At 37.4% G+C, this 15,933-nt stretch overlaps 1 protein-coding gene across 2 annotated transcripts in view; it reads left to right on the plus strand.

The window, feature by feature from the left end:
- The window catches only part of LOC128016734 (T-cell immunomodulatory protein), a 128,304-nt gene that overhangs the window by 72,262 nt on the left and 40,109 nt on the right, over nucleotides 1–15,933 (plus strand). The window contains exons 11-12 of one of the 2 annotated variants that reach the window (XM_052601445.1): nucleotides 9,879–10,035; nucleotides 11,697–11,805. In XM_052601445.1, coding sequence (XP_052457405.1) covers nucleotides 9,879–10,035; nucleotides 11,697–11,805 — 266 coding nt within the window. The remainder of the gene's footprint in view (nucleotides 1–9,878; nucleotides 10,036–11,696; nucleotides 11,806–15,933) is intronic. The other variant, XM_052601446.1, reaches the window with a different exon arrangement.

The raw sequence follows: 15,933 nt of genomic DNA on the forward strand, positions 1-15,933 counted from the left end.
TGGATTTATGCATTGGGATGTGATTGCATTTGCTATTATGCTTCACAGTTTGAGGTAAATGGAGGGGTGTTTTTACTGCAGAACGATGTCTTATTGTTTATACCAAGTGCATCTCACACCTGCAGTGCATGAGACCTGATTCTTTTTTTTCACATCGGCAGCGGCCTCATTATTTACCATATATCGCAATGCTGAATTATTCGTACAGTGAATTATTTGGACTGGCTGAGCTAGGGCTCAAGCTCAAAACTATAGCTGCTGCACCAGCACGGGGCTCTGTTGCTAGGCAATGGCTGTCCATTTCATGAGCATGTCTTGAAATACTTCTCTCTGTGTCAGTCAGGATTAGTTGCAGCTCCACCAAGAGTAGAAAGACGTCTTCATTTCATGAAGATGGAAGATAAAGTGAATATGTGTCAATATTTCACACTCCTTTCAGAGCATCAGATCCATCGTGGTGGACTGTGTTCCCATTTACTTTCAAGATAAAATGGCATCTGGAAATGCAGCAGGCGATTAAAATTTAAAGGCCTGTCAAATGTTTAAGCAAAGATTTACTTCCTTCACTTCAGACAGGAGGGATTAATTTGAAAGGTCTCTAAAAATCTACATTAGCCGATTGGGAAAGACGCGCTCAATCAAAGTCTTTACAGTTATGTAGCTTTTTGCATTAAACAACACTCTTGTCTAAACTGATCCACTTCCTACTCTCTGGTAATGATGTTCTCATTCGTTCATGCAGTCTTCATGAAGCACTTGGAGTCCATGGAGAGCTTGTAGTAAGCATGGTTGTTGTCGGGGCTGATTAGCCCAGCAATGCATTGAAGCATTAGCATGTCAGTTCTGCTGTTGTTCAATCTATTGAATGCCATTAACCCTTATTTCTATTGAAAACTGCAGGTTTGTGTAGTTGTAATCCATCTATCTATCTATACTGAACAAATTTATAAATGCAGCACTTTTGTTTTTGCCCCCAAGTTTCATGAACTTAAATAAAATAAAATAAAAACAATAACAAAATAAAAGGCCACTGTAAAATGTGCAGTTTTACTGTATTTGGGGGGCCCGGGGGGTCCGAAAACCAGTCAGTATCTGGTGTGACCACCATTTGCCTCATGCAGTGCAACACATCTCACATCTCAGTTGATCAGGTTGTTGATTGTGGTCTGTGGAATGTTGGTCCACTCCTCTTCAATGGCTGTGCGAAGTTGCCACACGACAACATACACGCTGTCTGCCATCTGCCCTGTACAGTGAAAACCGGGATTCATCTGTGAGCATTTGCCCACTTAGGTAGGTTACGATGATGAACTGCAGCCAGGTTGAGACCCGATGAGGACTACTAGCATGCAGATGAGCTTCTCTGTGGCGGTTTCTGACAGTATGTGCAGAAATTCTTTGGTTATACAAACCAATTGTTGCGGCAGCTGTCTGTGTGGCTGGTCTCAGACGATCTTGGAGGTGAAGATTCTGGATGTGGAGGTCCTGGGCTGGTGTTATTACATGGGTCTGCGGTTGTGAAGCCGGTTGGATTTACTGCCAAATGAACATTCAATACATGGGCTGCAGCTCTGGTGGACATTCCTGTAGTCAGCAAGCCAATTGCACGCTCCCTCAAAACTTGCGACATCTGTGGCATTGTGCTGTGTGATAAAATGCACATTTAATAGTGGCCTTTTATTATGGCCAGCCTAAGGCACACCTGTGCAATAATCATGCTGTCTAATCAGCATCTTGACATGGATAATCTCGGCAAAGGAGAAGTGCTCCCTAACACAGATTTTGACAGATTCATGTATGTTTGACAGATTTATGTACAAAATTTGAAAGAAATATTTATTGTTATAATTGTAATTCTGCATCCTGTTTGCTACCTCCGTATAAATTAAATTCTAGGTAAAACACAACTGTGGTTCTGAATAATTTTTTTGCCTCCTATGTACAGTATTTTCTTCCTTTTTCTTCTTTATTCAGAATCATACTGTTTCCAGTGAAAGAGCAGAGGTAGCAAATGATTGAAATGCCATCCACCCTTCAGACTGCTTTGTTTTTGCCCTTGAGAGCAAATTGAAAAAGAAGTAGACCAACACATACGGTGACAGAGAGAGAAAAGGAAGCCTCGGGAAGAGTGGGTAGACCAGTATTGAAGAGATGCCTGGGGGGATGAGCTCTCTCTGCTTCTGTCATCTTACCCCTCAGAGAATCTCCAGACCTGCTGCCTGCCGTCCCTCGTCCTGTCTTTCTCTTTCTTGTACCCTGCTTGCTTTCTGGATAACTGACATCCTCAAAAAAATCACATTTCGATGCCTGCACATCGGTCAGGAAACAGCACAGCCAAATCCCTGTTTTGCCGCAGAAAGAGAGAAAAACAAAGGGAGGTTGACAGAGTTGGAGGGAGAGGTCAGCCTGTGGGCTTGCCTCTGGCCTGCTCTTACCTGCTGGGTTTGCCATGGTGTTGGGTCCAAAGCTCCCAATTAATTGAGGAGTGTGTGTGTGTGTGCTCATGGGTGTACAGTTGGCACAGTGAGCCACTGGTCACGACTGTGCTCCAATGAGAGAGCAATAGGACAGGAAGGGGTCTGCATGCCCAGTAACCAAACTCCACACACTCATAATGAGAAATACTGTATGTACTCTTTCACACATACACCTAAAATACCACAACTGTCTGTGTACTTTGAGTACAGTTGCTGTCCAAAAGCACTGATGTGTTTCAGCTACTAGTCTTTAAATTGGCAGTCATGACAGTTTTACAGCCAAATACATGGACAAAAACTCTCCTTCTGTGTGCGGCAGCCGGTTGAACCTGCAAAGGCACTGCTAAAGCAACTTTTCTCTGTGCTGCGGTAAGTGTGGTGTCAGTTAATCCTGTGAGGGGACAGAGTCTGCTCGCTTGGCTGGATGACTTTGGCAAAGCCCCCCAAATCGGCCTGCGCTGACGGGCGGCCAGCAAAAGTGCACAGAGGCTTTGGCTGTGAAATGCACCGATTAGTGCACAAAGCTCCAGACTGACCAACACAATCTGCACAGGAAGTCTCAGCACCTGCCAGACCTGAGATATACTGTCATTCAGAAGTTAACCTTTTTGTCTTTTTTCTTTTTATTATAGCAATTAATATGTTTGTCCTGTAATGACACATTGCATTGATCAAAAGTAACACTAACAACACTTCATAATGTAATAAGAGATTACTATTTCATCATAGAACCCTGAAAAAAAAAATGCCTTATGGTTTCTACAAAAATATTGAGGAGCCAGACCATTTTCAACACTGATAATAAGAGATGTTTCTGGAGCACCAAATCAGTATATTAGAATGATTTCACGTGATGCTAAAAACTGGAATAATGGCTGCAGAAAATGCAGCTTTGCATCACAGAAATAACATTTTAAAATATAAAAAAAATCACATACAGTAATCAATTAAAAACAGACTTATAAGCATAAGAGACTTTAAAAAAAAAATGAATGGTAGTGTACTGATATAAATTTTACTGTAAACACAATTTTTATAGACAAACAAGTCAAAAATTGTCTGTGGTAATCAGCAGTATGCTGCAGTTGGTAGTGTTCAACTTCTTCTGACGCTGGAACATTTGTTTATGTAGATCAATAATTATTAGGGCCGGGACTCGATTAAAAAATGTATCTAATTAATTAGAGGCTTTGTAATTAATTAATCGAAATTAATCGCATTTTAATCGCATATAAATATTTGACCTGAGAACAGTGAGAAGTAATTTTTTTTTCACATGGATTTATAGTATACCATTGTATAATGACTGAATACATAAGCTTAAGCAACAAAATATTGTTTATTTTTTGTTCAACCAAGTCTAGCAGACCAGTGCAATTTTTGCCATTAAGTGTAGCAATAGCATATTTAAAAACAATTTAGAAATAGTACATTTCAGAAATTCAGGAAGCTTATAGGTGCTGGAACCTTCTGTAAAGTGTTTTTTTTTTAAAAGTAAAACACAATACTGTCAAGTACATTCAGAACATTGGAAACCCTGACTATTAGAAAACATCTCTCTGTTGCTTCAGAGGCCATAACATACTTATTCCAACTCTCAATAACCTTGGCCAAAACAATAAAGAGTTCAACATAAACTGTTGCACCAACAAAATAATACATAGTTCAACATAAAGTGTAAAGTCCACGCTAGCTGCTATATGTTTTGCGTTGAGGTGATACTTGAGGCTCGATGTGCTGCGGTGATATGCGAACGCTAGTTGGTGCTCCAGTATAATCGGTCCGCCGAAACAAATCCAGTGAGAAACGTTCCGCAGTGCAAAAATAAGTTATTAAAAATGCGGGAATTTTTTTTCTGTAATTAATTAATCCTAATTAACGTGTTATTTTTTGTGTAATTAATTCATCTCAATTAACGCGTTAAAGTCCCGGCCCTAATAATTATGTAGCTCAACCATAAATTATTTTCAGCAACTCTACTCATCGTTTATTTTGACTTGCATCGTGTACCCACTCCACTTCAATCATGGATGTATTTGACATCCGACAAAATAAAACAGAAAAATAAAAGCGGAGTTGAATAAGAAATCTAATCTTAACTAGACTGACTTTTTTTTTTTTTTTTTTTTTTTTATTGGCTTGGCTAATTGACAAGGTCTTTTTTTAAAATGTAAAATATATGGTCGCTTGTGTGTTCTGGCCTGCCATTATGCTTACAGACATTACTACTTCTGCACTTGATGCACTTAACATGTGATAGGAATATATATATATATATATATATATATATATATATATATATATATATATATATATATATATATATATATATATATATATATATATATATATATATATATATATCCATATCACATGTTAATAATAATATCAATAATAATAATAATATCAGTATTAATTAATAATAATAAATCCCTATCACATGTTATGAAGGATACTTGGATGTTTTTTTTCATCCAAGTAGCCTACATAAACTCTTTATATAGTAGACCTACTCTAGCTAATAACAATTTGTTTATTATTTAATAGACAGTGTCTTAGTGCCCTTGATATTGCTATTTTGTTATTAAGGTTCCAAGCACAATCCGTGTATCATTTGTTCTTTTGTTTTTCTAATTGAAACCACAATCATAAAAAAAACTTGTCTTTTTTAAATGTTTCCAAAACCAAAATGAAAAAACAGATAATGCTTCGTTTTCCAATGTAAAATTTTGTGCTAATATCAAAATTTAAAACTAAAAAACGGATAACGAGGTTGTGCGTTTCACATTGGTGTTTGCTTCTGATTAGAGGTCGACCGATATATCGCTCGGCCGATATATCGGGCCGATATGTGTCATTTTTTTATATATCGGCATCGGCCGATATCCGTGTTTAGTAGCGCCGATTTAAAGTCAGGCACGTCGGCGGGCAGCCCCGTGTTATTGGCGCGGTGGAAAGTGCTGCTGCAGCCACTGCATGTGAAGCCTTTGGAAGATTCAACAAACAGACCTGCGAGATAAAGGTAGTCAGAGAATTTCACTCTGTAAATGGGGTGGAGAAGTTGTCAGCTCTTACAAACACTGCAGCGTGATTGAGGGCTCCGTTACTCCGCCCCGCTCACAGACAGCACCGCGCTCGGAGAGACAGCTGTCCTGGAGCTGCCCAGAATGGTGAATCACATGTGTTCGGAAGCATGGTTTGATGCAGACAATTACCAGTTTTCCATCCAACTCATTTGTATTTAGGGATGTCAATATTTGATAATTTCCATGATCGATCGTCGTTTAAATTAACGATCAAGTAATAACCTTAATGCTGCAAAATGCGTCTGCAGCGGTATTATTATTATGTACAAAAGCCACTTGGAAAAAAAGCTTTCTCACCTGAATTAAAGGGGTTTTAGTATTAATAAAATGCTAGTAGCAGGAATGTAAAATGAATAAATGTGATTATGATCGTTTGATAAAATGAAGAGAGCGCGCCATACGTTTGAGATCATTTTACTTTGCTGAATGTTTTCTGTCAAGGAGACCGCTGAATGCGCCTCTTTAAATGGTTTAGTGGTGCTCGTTGTTGTATTTTGAAACGCAACTGCAATGTTTTCAAATGACACTATAGTAGTGGTGCAACGGATCACCATTGATCCGTGATCCGTTCAGATCAATATCTTCAGTTCGGCATAAGCGTGACCCGCGGATTGATTTATGAAAAAAAAAAAAAAAAAAGTTGCGCTTGTTCAGTCCACACTCAGTGATAATGCCGAGCGGAGGAGCTTGAACGCCCCGCGCATTTTGGCTTCCCTGTCAGATATAATGATGAAGGAAAGAGGTTAGAGTGAAAAGATTGTGCCAGATCTTTATGAACAGGAGAAGAAAAAAGTTGTGGATGAGCTATCCCGAGCATCCTCTGTTGCGCTCACGACAGACGGGTGGACGTCCAGGGGGAGCTCTGTGACGATAACTGCTCACTTGAGAAGTCCTTATTATTATGTTAAAAAGAAGATATTATGCCATGTGCACTAAGTCCATACGAGGACGAGCGAGCGCGGGTTTGACTAGATGTATTTGGAGGTTATTGCTCACGTCTCGTTCTGCACATATCCAAATGTTTCCATATTCGCAATGTATCTGAATGTTAAACTATAATATTTTTTTTTTAATGTAAACTAGATGGAAAAATCATCCTCTTCACATGAGCAAAAACGTCCTTTGCATAACAGCAGAGAGGACCGGTATACGGTGTATTTAAACTGACCAGTGTAACTTTTTAAATGTTTGGTTGACTCTACTTTATTTTAATAATGAACAGACTGCGATGTAAGTTCGAAATTAGAATGAACTTTAGATGTTCTGTGTCATTTATACCAAACACAAATGTTGCTGGTTGCTAGTGTCTTTGCAGCACTACTGTTATTTATTTTTTCTATATTTATTTTTTTATATTTTTCAGTTTAATTGATTTTTTTTTTCTAAAATTGTATTTATTTAAATGTATATTTAAGTTTACATTTATGTTCCAACAAACTTGAAAAATTCTACTTGATAAATGTAAATGCTCTAAAACTTTTATGTAAATGATTGACATATATATATATATATTACCTGTTTTATATATTTAATACTTGGTCAGTTTATTAATTTTAGTGCACTAAATTAAGATGAATGAAGAGATGGTTCAAGTCAGTGCTCAATAAATTATGATAGGTTTAGAAAAAATGTGTTGTGCATCCACTTATTATTAGTGTGACATTTTAGCATGCAAATCAAGGGGAAAACTCCAAGATATCGGCCCTAAAAATCGGCAGCACATATCGGCCATCGGCTGACCCTGACCTCTAAACATCGGCATCGGCATCGGCTATAGAAAAACCCATATCGGTCGATCTCTACTTCTGATGCCAGTTAGTAATGGGTTGTTCTTGAACGGTTTGTTCATTTTGAACTAATCTTTAATGTTACTCGGGAAGAACGAGTCGTCTCGGGGACGTGCAAAATTTGTATAGGTTCTGTACTGAATTAGTCTAGTTCACCTGTTTCAGTCAATGCAGTCTGAGCCGGAAAGAGAATTGATTACTTCATCTCATGAGTCTTTCGGGTTTTCGAGTTATTCCTTAATCATGTGACAGACCCATAAGCTTTACCAATGCAGTATGAGCTAGAAAGAGAACTGGGTAGTTCTTTTTTTTATTTGATTTGATTACAGATCAATAGGAAAGCGAGACCACCTAATTTGGAAAAGTAGTTATTGGGGATAAAATTCCAGATTGAGTTTGGATTACACAAAAACTGTCTAATCCAATTCATTTTAAAAGTGTTGTTCAAAGAAGACAAATCAAGGAAATTAAACCCACCATAGTCATGTGTGTTCATTAATAAATACTCTTTATCACCTTTGTTACAACACGTGTATAGAAAATAACCATCATGTAAGAAGTAAAAAGCTACAATTTGCGACCAGAAATGTGGTAACTGTAAGAGTAAATAATAATTATAATAATGATGAGGATAATAATAATGACTATGCAACCGTTTGTAAGGAAGCTTGTAAATTAATTTCTCTATCCAATGCTGCCGCGTCACATGACAAAAGAACGAACAATAGGTTAAAGCCCTTTAAACAGTCTTTATTATTATTATTAAAGAATACAAACACTAAAACATTAAGGCAGTACACTTAAAATCATAAAGACAAAAAAAAAAGAATTGAATGCAAAGAAATGCATAGGTTTAGTTCATTTGTATGAGTATGTTGTACTGACAGTATAGATGTATATAATTAGTGTACAGTGAAATCTGTGTAATGTAGATCATAACATTTAATTTCATTTTTATAAACTCTTAGTTGCAAGAGTTAATTAACCTGTTAAATGTCACCCCGTCCCGTATACAGGACGCCTACGTTGACTATACTATATTACAATCAAATTTAATCTAATCTTGACAAACTAAGACATTCCCAAATATATATTTTACCAATATTTTTTGCTAAAAATGATGTAGGAAAAGTAAAAGATCAATTTATGACAGGAGTGCACCCTCAGAAATCTACATTACAAAAGGAGCTTTGACCTGACTCGTTGCCTTTTTCTCTATCACATTTTAGAAATCATCAGAAGTTATACATCACTTGAAAACATAAAATCTCAAAATTCATCCTTTAAAACCCATTTTAAAATCAGACATTGCATTACCATGTAAATGGAACATCAGAATCATGTTACAAAATGTTTTCAGACATGAATTATAAAAATGTAGGTTTGTATCATGCACATTCAAAAATGTGAGTGACAGTTCACAGGTTAAATATATTGCAATCATTTAAAGGCAATGTTATATAAATGAATAATAAAACAAAAACTTATACACCAAGCATTATTATACATAACTGTAGAAATAATATTTTTTTTAAATGCCTTGCGATAAATGCTTCAGATAAAGTTTCGAGCTGCAAATATCTTCACATTGATTTGAAATTAACATCCTGTGGCATGTAGTTTGTCTAAATATAGAATGCATACTTACATTATGATCACATAGCTTATGACAGTAAACATGTTTAGAGGGCTATTTCTGACTTCTCATATAAGCCGTAAGAGGGTGTGATTTCTTTTGAAAATCATTTGCCCTTTCTGACGACTGTGTTGATGTAACTTGTTTCATTAAACCCAATCTTTCTGTGAAGATTCAAGATGAACGCATCATCAGATTCATTTCCGTTAGATTGTGAACCATGCACCCTGGACCCTGATGCTTGCTGCTTGTGGCTAGATTTTGTTTTTAATTCAAATGCTTCAGATGTATGTTTTGTGCACGTCCCTTCTGCATTCCCTTCTGAAAGCAAGGAGAAACAACAGAAGGAAGGCAGAGAAGAAAAACCTTCATGCAGTTTCTATTTTTAGCCTCGCACACGCCCAGGTCGAAATTGGCATAGTTCTGAGAAGTGTCACATGGTAAATAAAGGTATGAAACGAGAGTCCTGAATAAAGCAGAGAACTGGCAGATGGGCTGTTGTGCAGTGCAGAAATTAATCTCATTTCATAATTCACCGCTGCCTCACAGAGCCACCTCCCCCACACTCAGCACTGAATTATGGGGAGGAATAGGTTTTGCTTAATTGCCTTATTCGGGGATTGAAAAAGTGTGCAAGTTTCGACCTTTTTTCCAGTCTCATTGGTTCATCAAGCCCTGTGCCATGTATGCATGTAATATTGTCATTGAAGAAGTGTTCAGGCCCAGACATGCTCTTTAATTGGTCAAAGTTCAGTGGTTCGCTATATGCTTGCAAACTTAATTAGCAAGGGTTACATTTAACATGACGCGGTGTCTTTGCACAGTTTTATAGCATTGTGTTTCTCAGATCTACTCACATTAACGACCGTTATCTTCATTCTTTCTGTCTCAGCAGCACACAGCAGCAGGCGTTCCTGTTGGAGAATGTGGCGTGTAATAACGAGAGCTGTCGGACGGCAGGCCGCATGTTCCTTGTGCACTGGGAACAGTCAGACCTAAGTGCCATCAGCAAGGCTGCTGTGGCCACATTTTTTGACATCTATGAGGACGTAAGTGTTGGCCTTTTCCCCTTGGTTTTGACGCTTTAATTAAATCACAGCCTCCTTTTCTCTCTCCAAGATCACTCTTTCTTCATCTCATTGATGTCTCTGTGTACCAAGCTTTAGTTATTATCTGATAAACTCTGACTGAAATGTTGTCCAAGTGGTGTGACACTCTTCTCTCTTCTTTCGACATTGAAAGTAGAAAACTACAAAATCTACATTTCCCACAAACCCCAGTCTCTGATGCTTCACACCCAGCTGTCCAATAATATAGCAGTCTCTGTAGTCGTAAGACCTGTTTGAGCTAAGTCTGATGTGAAGAAGCGCTAGTGTTGCTAAAACAAAATATAAATATTACATGAAAATTCTAAACTAGAAAATTTGAAATGTTGTCTTAGCAACTTACTATTAAAAAATAAGTTGTATCTGAAGTACTAAAATGACTACAACTTAAACTGAAATAAAAATAAATGTACGCCAAGTAGAATTATTACAAAGATTAAATCGACAAACACATGACAATGACACATTTTTAAATAATTAAATGAAAATCTTAAAATGTAAATATAAAAGCTACTCCAATATTGGTATAAAAGTAATACTAAAATAACACTGATTTTAAAATGTAATTTAATCGTGTGATTCAAACCTGGATTTTCAGCATCATTACTCCAGTCTTCAGTGTCACATTATCCTTCAGAAATCACATATTAATATGCTGTTTTTTTTTTTTTTTTATGAATATATTTTATTTGATATATAAAGATACAAATTTTAAATAAATGTCTTTCCTGATCAATTTAATGCATTCTGGCTGAAAATCTTTATAAAGCAAATTATACAGATACAAATTTCTGACCCCAGACTTTTTAACAGTAGTGTGTTTATTTAATTTACAACTATTAGAATCATTTATTTATTCATTCATTATTTTTTCACAGGCATGCTTGTGAAAATAGTGCTATATTTAAGCAGGTTTAATTTTCACAAAGCAAAATGATTTCTTTCTTTTGATGGACATAGACATGTCTGCTATAAGTTGCGTGACGTTTTGTGAGATTCCTCCATACTGAATCAGTGACCATTAAAGTGTGTGTGCTCACCCATGTCTAGACCGATAGCTGGTGGCTTTGAAGCTGCTTTGGCTGAAAGATTACAGATTACAGCATTGAAATGGTGGATCTTGCATGACTGTGAGGGTCTGTATTGGTTTGTGTGCTTCTTAGTTCTCACCTAAAGAAGTCAAACGTCTCATTTCGCCATCATCTCTCCTCTTCCTTTTCCACTAAGGTTTACTCTTTCCCTCCCTCGACCCTTCTCTCCATCTGTAAAGCAGCTTTCTCCCTGTTGTAATCACAATATAGCCAATTACCTCAAATTCCCTCATGCTTACATAACTAATGGAGCTAAAGGCTCATTAAACAAACAGCACGTGCATGTCTCATTCTGTTAGCATTCAAGCTAGTCATCATTAGCAAAGTATTAGAATGCTATCTGTACACTAGCCCCCCGTGCAACCGTGCTCTTAAGAGCGAGCCGGATAGACCGCAGAGAGGGAATGATAAGAAGTGTAATAGCCTTCTGGAGTCCATTAAGGGTATGAGTGCTCATCAGACGGGGAGAAATTCAATGGGCTCCATACATTGTTTCTGATTTCTCATTTGCAGGGTATATTAGATATGATGGTGCTCAGCAAGGTGGAAGGAAAGGATGAGCTCGTCATCCACGCTTTGAAGAACAACTTTGAGGCCGACGCGTATTTCGTAAAAGTGATCGGTGAGTATGAGATTTGTCAAGTGTGGCCACTATAGCGGAGGTGTAGTTTCCGGGTGCTGACATTTTAAAGAGATGACATTTCCAGAGCCAAATGCATCCACTAGAAAGCAGCCATGATGCCATTTAATCCTGCCTGCTGTGTTTTAATTAAAGGAGAAGGAGAAATCTCCTCCAACTCAAGCGCACAGATTAGCTTCGTCTGTGTAACAGCATGTGAGGATCATTCTATCAGTGTCAGATTAAAACAGGGATGAGACTGACCCGGAGTCTCTTATTAGCGTGCTCTGTTTCTCTTTCCTGTAGATGTGGTGTTTAATGAGACTGCTGTAAGCTAGAATAGAGGACAGAGGGGCACTCTGGGTAGTTTACTGCAGTGACAAAGTGCTCCCAAGATGCTTGTGCACCCTTCAAATCAAATAGCCACTTGTGTGTGTGAGTGTGAGGTTGGATTGATGTTTATATGCAATATAAATGTTATGTTTTATACAAATAGACTCTCCTCCATAATAAAGCTGCTTTTATGAGTCAGTAGTTTATACTGTTTTCCTGTGAATAATGGCAGACTCGTGACTTCCTGCGCCAGTCAGTCTGTCTACACTAGTCCAGTCCACACAGATACGGTGTGTATATTTATGACGGTCTGTGTCTGGAAAATGCCATTGACAGTTACTGGTCATAAATTTTGGTTCTTTCATGATTCTGACAGAAGTTTCTTATGCTCATCAAGGCTGCGTTTATTTGATTAAATATACAGTCAAAACAGCAATATTGTAAAATAAGAGTATTTCAGTTTTAAAGAACGGTTTTAATATTTTCAAATGTAGTTTATTCCTGTGATGCAAAGCTGTATTTTCAGCAGCCATTACTCCAGTCTTCAGTGTCACATGATCAGAAATCATTCAGATCTGCTGATTGGCTGCTCAAGAAACATTTCTCGTTATTATCAGTTTTTCTTTCCAGGATTCTTGTAACAATTGTAACAATTGAGAAAACATTTATTCAAAATAGTAAAGACTTTTACATTGTCAAAATAGATTTATCACTTTAATGTATCTTACTAAATATTACTATTACTTTATCTATCTATCTATCTATCTATCTATCTATCTATCTCTCTCTCTCTCCCTCTCTCTCTCTCTCTCTCTCTCTCTCTCTCTCTCTCTCTCTCTCTCTCTCTCTCTCTCTCTCTCTCTCTATATATATATATATATATATATACAGTACAGACCAAAAGTTTAGACACACCTTCTCATTCAAGTCGAGTCACACTGAAGGCATCAGGGGCTATTTGACCAAGAAGGAGAGTGATGGGGTGCTGCGCCAGATGACCTGGCCTCCACAGTCACCGGACCTGAACCCAATCGAGATGGTTTAGGGGTGAGCTGGACCGTGGACAGAAGGCAAAAGGGCCAACAAGTGCTAAGCATCTCTCGGGGAACTCCTTCAAGACTATTGGAAGACCATTTCAGGTGACTACCTCTTGAAGCTCATCAAGAGAATGCCAAGAGTGTGCAAAACCAATAATCAAAGCAAAAGGTGGCTACTTTGAAGGACCTAGAATATGACATTTTCAGCTTCACACTTTTTTGTTATGTATATAATTCCATATATAATTCCACATGTGTTAATTCATAGTTTTGATGCCTTCAGTGTGAATCTACAATTTTCATAGTCATGAAAATAAAGAAAACTCTTTGAATGAGAAGGTGTGTCCAAACTTTTGGTCTGTACTGTATATATATATATATTATTTATTCTGCCTGTAAAGTTTTAAACAGTACGAGTCAAATACTTGCAGAAAATATATGCACAAGACACTTCAACTTAGTTTTTCAACTAAAAATTGTTTCTGTTTTTAATGTTGTGGTTAAAGGAGGATTAAAATGTCAATTTGGGAGGTAATTTGCCGTCTGATTGAGACGCAACTGTAAATGGAGACTTTCCCGGCTAAATATATTAGCTCTTTATATCCCGGCACCTCTGAGACAGACCACAGATGCTTCAGTGCATTAAGCAATGTTGAAACATGATCAAACAATATAAATGGTGCTGTATTAAAAATCAATATGTTAGAGTTTGATTTTCACATGAATCCAAACAGAAACGGTCATTGCGCTTATGTTTATGTGTGCTACACTGTTCTAAGGAGTGTTTTCCTTCAGTCGGCTGCAAATGACCCATCAAACTGAAAGATAGTTACTGCAATTCTACAGCCCAAAATATATAATTTTTTCTTCTTTATCAATGAGGAATCAAATGGCAGACCTACCAGTTGCATTGCTAAATCCTTTTAACTGGACATGAGCTAATAAAAAATCTTCGACAAAATCAAATCTTTGTCTGATAGTGGAGATTACTTCATTACAACCTGGGAATCATTATAGGTTTTCACACCGTGTACAATCAGGGTTATCACCGTTCTAAACCCCACTTTTAACCACAGATAAAAGTACATTTCACACTTGCAGTTTGCAGCTTTGGCGTAGACTTAGCACTACGTTTGTGGAGTGAAGACCATTTTATTTTTACCTCTATAGTCCACAGAAAAACTCCATTCAGGAAAATCTTGAGAGTACAATCGGGAATATATGATATGAGGATGAGCAATGCTAAAGTCAATATGTTAACAGGTTGATTGCTGCATTCGTCCGATCCGATCAGTGACACCGCAAATAAAAACGTATATGCAGGGTCTTAACAGTGTAAAAAATTAGCCCAGGATTAATTATCAACACCAGATAAATTATGAACATTGTAAAACGTAAGGCAAGATAACACAGGATACAGTTTGCCCAGGGTTTAGACTTTCCTAGAAGTGTGAAAATCCCTAATGTCCCTGATAATATTTCAGCAATCATGTCATGTTTTTTATCAGCTTTATAGAATCAATACTAGCATTGATTGTAATGATTGGATTCGTAAATGAATCAATATTGATGTAATCGGTCAATCGCAGTCTCTCACAAAATAAAGGGGCGGTCACACTATCCTTTGAACGTGCAAAATTATTTTGGACGCCGCTGCGAATATGGGCGGGAGCAAGATATAACGGTTTTCCCTCAATTATCACAACATGGGTTAATCTGTGCTTTTACTGTGTCTTTTGCGACGGTGTCGAAAGCGTCTTATTATATTGTACTCTGTCTCTCTCTCTATAAATATATACACACTAAACAATAAAAAAATATAGAACGTGTCATCATTCAAATGTGACATCTGTTCCTGTTTCCATTGACACTGCAAACCATGCAGCTTCTCTTTTTTATTATCTTTTAAATATGTATTATGTAAAATAGGATGCTGCACTACGGCTTAAATTAGCACTTCATTTTTTTTATTTCTGTACAGAGAGGTCACGCAGTGACGTATCGATCATCTACTGGTCACACGACTTCACGTGATGCGAGTTCACCAAACTTGAACTTTCGAACGCAGCAAAATGCGTAAATTTTCACCAGTGAAACAGTTTTTTATTGTGCGTGTAACTTGTGAATGACATTGTACTGCAGGTAAAGACAATTTATAGCCATAACTCTATCAAAAAAGAGTATCAAAATTTGTTTGTTGACTACAAACGCTCCTGAGATCCACCTTACCCACCAGATGCTAAAGTGAGGCTGGTGACTTACATCGGTGCGTTATATCTGCATCCACTTTCCTCATTTACTGTCCTCTAGAGGAATTGTGGGTTATGTAAGCCATGTCCTAATGCAATTACTGTTCCGTCTCTCAGTACCCAGTTTACATATTGCCTGGGAAGCCCTCAGTTATTGCATCCTCGGAGGAATAAATAAACAATTTAGTTCCTTTCGATGCCAAGTCCTCATGGGCATGTGTGTTTTCACATAAATCTGAATTTATACATGAAAAGAAATATGATCCTGATCACAGACGTGTAATATGTTGAAGCCTTAGTGTTTCGTTTTGTTTTGTTTTCATTGTTCTGCATTTACATCCCAGTATCTCCATGTTTAAAACTTGCCCCTTTTTTCCTCAGTATCATAAAGGCTCAAACACACACATTTATACCTCCCCTCTGAGCTACAACTCAATAGTCTTGGTGAGCAGTCAGCGGGTAGCAGGAGCGTACAAGAGGCGGGAGAGGCCAGGTGCTGTAATTTCCTGTGA

Source organism: Carassius gibelio, chromosome A7, assembly GCF_023724105.1.
Source record: "Carassius gibelio isolate Cgi1373 ecotype wild population from Czech Republic chromosome A7, carGib1.2-hapl.c, whole genome shotgun sequence".
Lineage (NCBI taxonomy): Eukaryota > Metazoa > Chordata > Actinopteri > Cypriniformes > Cyprinidae > Carassius > Carassius gibelio.